At 59.1% G+C, this 4693-nt stretch overlaps 1 protein-coding gene across 1 annotated transcript; it reads right to left on the bottom strand.

Annotated features, from left to right (window-relative positions):
* Nucleotides 1-2807: 2807 nt before the first annotated feature.
* On the bottom strand, nt 2808-4241 carry HOXB1 (homeobox B1). Its single transcript, XM_027094544.1, has 2 exons — nt 3669-4241; nt 2808-3230 (listed from the first exon to the last, which is right to left on the bottom strand). The coding sequence occupies exons 1-2, from the start codon at nt 4234-4236 to the stop codon at nt 2902-2904; spliced, it is 897 nt and encodes a 298-aa protein (XP_026950345.1). The 5' UTR covers nt 4237-4241; the 3' UTR covers nt 2808-2901.
* Between the last annotated feature and the right edge of the window lie 452 nt (nt 4242-4693).

Genomic DNA, 4693 nt, shown 5'->3' with positions numbered 1-4693 from the left:
AAATCAATGCTTTCTGTGTAGACCAGTCTGAGGCCTCAGATAAGTGGGATTTTAGGAGAGCACAAGGTGGGGAAGGGGTTAGGATCAAAGGAGATGGGGGGGCTCAGACGTATTGCAGATTCTTTTGAGCCTGCCCCTCTGTTAACAGAGAATTGATTTGCCCCTCATCCCTCCCTGGGGGAATCTGATAGTTCCTTCTGCTGTGGCCAAAATCCAAATAGACCAGCCTCCCCCAGGACCTGTCAGCCCCAGTCTGAGGTCCAGCTTCACCATCCTTGGGGTCCTGCTCTAACCAAAGCTCCTTCCTCTTCCCTGATTTTCTGCCCACGGGTCCAAAGTTTGCAGGATCCAGAAATATCCCAACCAGAAGGCTCTACCAGCTTACACTGAATGGCTCCAAGCAAGAGTTTTGTTTCCACAGACACTGCTCTGTCTCCTCTGTCAAGGTGACCCCCTTGGGAAAGCCAACCTTGGTGGCAATTTTAATTAAATGCAGAGAAGCAGTTAATAGATTTTTTTTTTTTTAAGACAAAGGCCAAGGCATCAAGCTCTGGGAAAGCTGAGCTTCCTCTTGCAACACACTTCTCTTCCCCTCCAGCTGGACTGTGCCATTATTGATAACTTGGCCTCTCCTATAATAGCACCAATTTCATTAGGAAGCAAACGCTCGGCTTTTCTTGCACACACTCCTAGTCCTTTATGCTTCTTGTCTTCCTCTGAAAGGTCGAGAATTCAGTAGATGGGGTGGGGTAAGACGCCCCCCTTGGTCTTGCTGCCTGACCCCAGCTGTCTTGACTCCAGGGCATTGGGGGGGTCCCCGGAATCAATAAACCGGTCGGGAGCCCGCAGGCCCGCGTCCTCTGGACGGCACTGCAGGGCGAGAGCGCTGGCGGTTAGGCGGCCGTCGCGGCGCTGCCCGAGCCAGGCCCGCCTCCGCCGCCCCCAGCCTCCGCCGACCAAAGGGTTGTCAGTGGGACCCGCCAGGAGACAATAGCTGCCCCCGTCGGCTTGTTTGGAAAGCCCGGGGGCGCTTCGAGGTAAAAAGGTCAGCGCGGGACCGGGGTTTACCTCGGCCTCCTTCGCCCACCCCAGGCCCTCGGGACTCCAACCTGCCGCTCCCGCCGCAGCCCTCCCTTCCCCGCCTCCCCCTCGGCCCTTTCGCCTCGCCTCCGCTGCTGTCCAGCGCCGGAGACCCGGGAGTCACCGGGAGCCGGGTGGACGGCACTTCGGAGGCGGGCGGCTGCGGCCAGAGTCTCTCAGCCTCCCTGGCTCCCGAGCCCCGAGGTCCCGGTTGGGTGGAAGGACGCCAGGCTGGGAGCGGGAGTGGAGGGGTAACCTGTGTGTTAATCTGAAGTTTATCGAGGGACCTGTCCTCTGACTTTCTCTGAGCAAGACTTGGCGGGGAGGGGGACGATACACAGCCTCCGCAGCACATATTAATATTTACCGAGGCACACTCTATGCCAGGCCTCGCTCTGGACGTGGGGGACGCAGAAGGGAGAAGGGGTAGTGGGCCCTTTGCCTCCCCCCGAACTTCCTCCTCTTTTCAAACCCTTTTCTGTTCTCTCCAAACAGATCCGTTTTTCTTCTTTCCTGCCTTCCTTTCAGGACCCTCTCTGAACTGTATCCTCCCCACCACCTTTTCCCTCCAGGTCTTCCCACATTCCTCCAACGACCTGAGGGCTGACGGCTGTCAGATCTGGAAACCTAGGGCCCTGTTCTGCTTAGGCCCCACCCAGTAAGTCCTTCTCTTTAACCAGCTGAGCTCTTAAAGCTCAGCTCCTTCCAGCCCAACCAGCCTGCACCTACTCTTTCCTCATCTCTCCCCCTGGGCTCTTGGAGAGAGCCTCCTTTACCCCTAGGTGGAGGAGTAGAAGAGGCGGGAAGAGGGGAAAACACACTTTATTGAAATGAGGTAGTTGGAAGTACAGAGAGAACCCGATGGCTTGGGGCTCAGGTTTCCAGAAAGAGTGGTACCTCCACTGTCTCCAAGGTTCAGAGAAATGTTTGCTGCTGGTAGGAGCTCTCCCTGCACCTGGGCCTCCCTGGGCTGTGCCAGGGGTCAGGGTGGAGATGAGGAGGGTCCTGGCTTTTCCAGGAGGCAATAAATAGGGGAGGAACTAGTGGGGGCGTGCCTGCGCCTTCCTGGTAGAGGCTTGCTGGGGTCCAGCCTCAAACAAAATTCCAGAAGTCTCCAAAGTACCAAGTTCCAAAACACTTTGGTAGCTTAGAGATGAGGTCGCTGGTGGGAGGGGAGGCAGGTCTCAGAAAACAACCTCTGGAGGCTGCTAGTGCAATATAAATGTGCCAGGTGGGGGTTAATAGGCTTAGATTGGCGGGGGGGGTGCTTTTTGGTCTGTCACAAGGCAGCTGGTGCTATTGCAAGGTCTGTGGCAACTAGAAAGATTAAGCATTGGTAATATGCCTGCACCCAAACACCTCCCACACAAGAAACCTCAAGGCCTTCTCTCTGTCCTGGGCCTAGAAGGGGGAGTTAGGATAAGAGTGCATGGGGAGAGTCCTCGAAGCTCAAAGGCACTGGACTGAACAAATTGAAGTTGGAAGGGAAAGGAGAATCCAGGAGGTTGGGACTTGCTTCCACCCTGCCCACGTGCTGATCCCCAGATTAAAGGCCGAGGGAAGCCCTTCCCTTCACTCTTGACAGGTTGGGTGTCTCCCATGCCTCTGGTCCTCCTGTAGGGTCCCCAGCCATCAGCACCTTGCCCAGACCGGAGAAAAGGGGTCCCCCATTCCTCCCCAGAGCAGCTGTAAACTGGCGCCCCAGCCTTGGTGAGGATCGCCTGAGTAGTAAAGCCGAGGCCCAGGGTTAGGGAGAGCAGAGGAGAGGGCTGGACGGCGGCGCTCGGGTGCCGCGGAGCCCCGTCGGTTGGGAAGTTTAGTTCAGGAGGTGACGGAGCTGGGCGAAGCTTCCGGGGAGGTGCACGTGGACTGGTCGGAGGCGTCTCCAGCTGCCTCCTTGGGACAGCCTGAAGGGGCTGGGGGCACCCGGCCTCCCTCCCGTTCGCGCTTCTTCTGCTTCATGCGCCGGTTCTGGAACCAAATCTTGACCTGCGTCTCGTTGAGCTCCAGGGTGGCGGCGATCTCCACCCTCCGGGCCCGGCTCAGGTACTTGTTGAAATGGAACTCCTTCTCCAGCTCGGTCAGCTGCCGCGTGGTGAAGTTGGTGCGGAGGCCACCGGGCGCGCCCAGGCCCAGCTCCGACACCTTCGCTAGGGGCGGGGCGAGAGAAAGGCCACGTCAGTTCTCTCACCTCTTTCTCCTTCCCTCCCCTCCCCCCTGGCCAGCTCCGCACCCCCATTCACCACGCTGTCCCGCTTCAGCTCTTGAAGCACCAAGCACCCCTCCAGGTGACCTGGATCAGCCTCCCCACGCTCCCATCCCCCATCCCTCCGCAGGACACCGGGTCCTGGGCCTGAGCTGGGCACACAGATCCGGAAGTGCGGGTATGTGTGGAGACTTACTCTTAATGGGAACCGGGCACTCGCTGGTTGGGGAGACCCCACCTGACCTGAGACCGGGCAGAGGAGTGCTCTTACCTGCCTCTACCTGGCGGCGCAGAGACAGGAACCCAGCCCAGGACACCTCAGTGCAGAAGCAGCAGAGCCGCTCTGAGCCCCAGAGAGGGGGTAGCCACCTCTGAGCCCTACCTGTCTTGGGTGGGTTCCTCTTAACCTTCATCCAGTCAAAGGTCCGGGCTGTGGGGAGGCTGGTTTCTGACGGGCAGGGCGACTCCTTGTCCTCGGAGAGGAGCTCAGCATAGGCCGGTGCAAAGTTCCCTGTCTGCTCGTTCCCGTAAGGGGGCTGCGGCGGAGGGTATGGCCCCGGGCCCGTCCCAGCAGTTCCATAGCTGTCGGACAAGGCCCCTAGCTGGGCCGCATAGCTTGAAGGATGAAAATAGCCTCCATCTCCTTCCGGCTGGCCCAGAGGGTAGTACTGAGAAGGCCCGTAGCTGGGGCTGCAGGCAGTCGGGGCGTACCCCGAGGTCCCGGAGCTGGGGAAGGGCACCCCTAACGCCGAGGGCGGGTGCTGGGCCGGATAGCCTGAGTTCTGCTGGAGCGCGGGGCTGGGCAGCCCCCCACCATAGCGGGTCTCGCCTGCATAGCTGTCAACAGAGGGAGCCGAGCTGGGGGGGAAAGAGGTAGGGGCGCTGTAGGAGCTGGGTGCCCGGTTACAGAGTGGGTACTCTAAGAAGGAGTTCATCCTATTATAGTCCATGCGTCGAGGCCGCAGGAGGGTCGGCCCGTTTGGGGGAGACACCCTCTTGCCCTACAACCTTTCCGCAGTATGTCACAGCGCCGAAGCTTGCATCCATGGCCTAACCCAGCTCGCCTGGGCCAGGGCTCCCCCAGGAAGGGGGTAGGGAGTGGGGGTGGAGGGGCGCATGTGATCTCTCCCAGACCAATGGGCGCAGCGGGCCAGAGTTTGGCAGCCCCAGCGCCCATCCATCACCCCCCGAGCATTAGCATGACAAAGACACTTCAATCACCCGCAGCCCATCCATCTGAGGGTGACGTGGAAGCGTCAAAAACATCTTTCTTCAAAGACTTTTGGAAAGAAGGGACCAGAGGGAGAGGGGGGAAAAGTTAGAGGAATATTCAGGACTTTCCTCCCCTCCCAACCCCCAAGGCCTTCAATAGCCTCCTAGGTTATTAGATTTGGACAAATTCAACCC

Source organism: Aethalodelphis obliquidens, unplaced genomic scaffold (assembly GCF_003676395.1).
Source record: "Aethalodelphis obliquidens isolate GAN/ISIS:26980383/991018 unplaced genomic scaffold, ASM367639v1 scaffold89, whole genome shotgun sequence".
Taxonomy (NCBI): Eukaryota; Metazoa; Chordata; class Mammalia; order Artiodactyla; family Delphinidae; genus Aethalodelphis; species Aethalodelphis obliquidens.
Note: the sequence above shows the minus strand (reverse complement) of the source record. Positions and strands in the feature narration are given on the sequence as shown.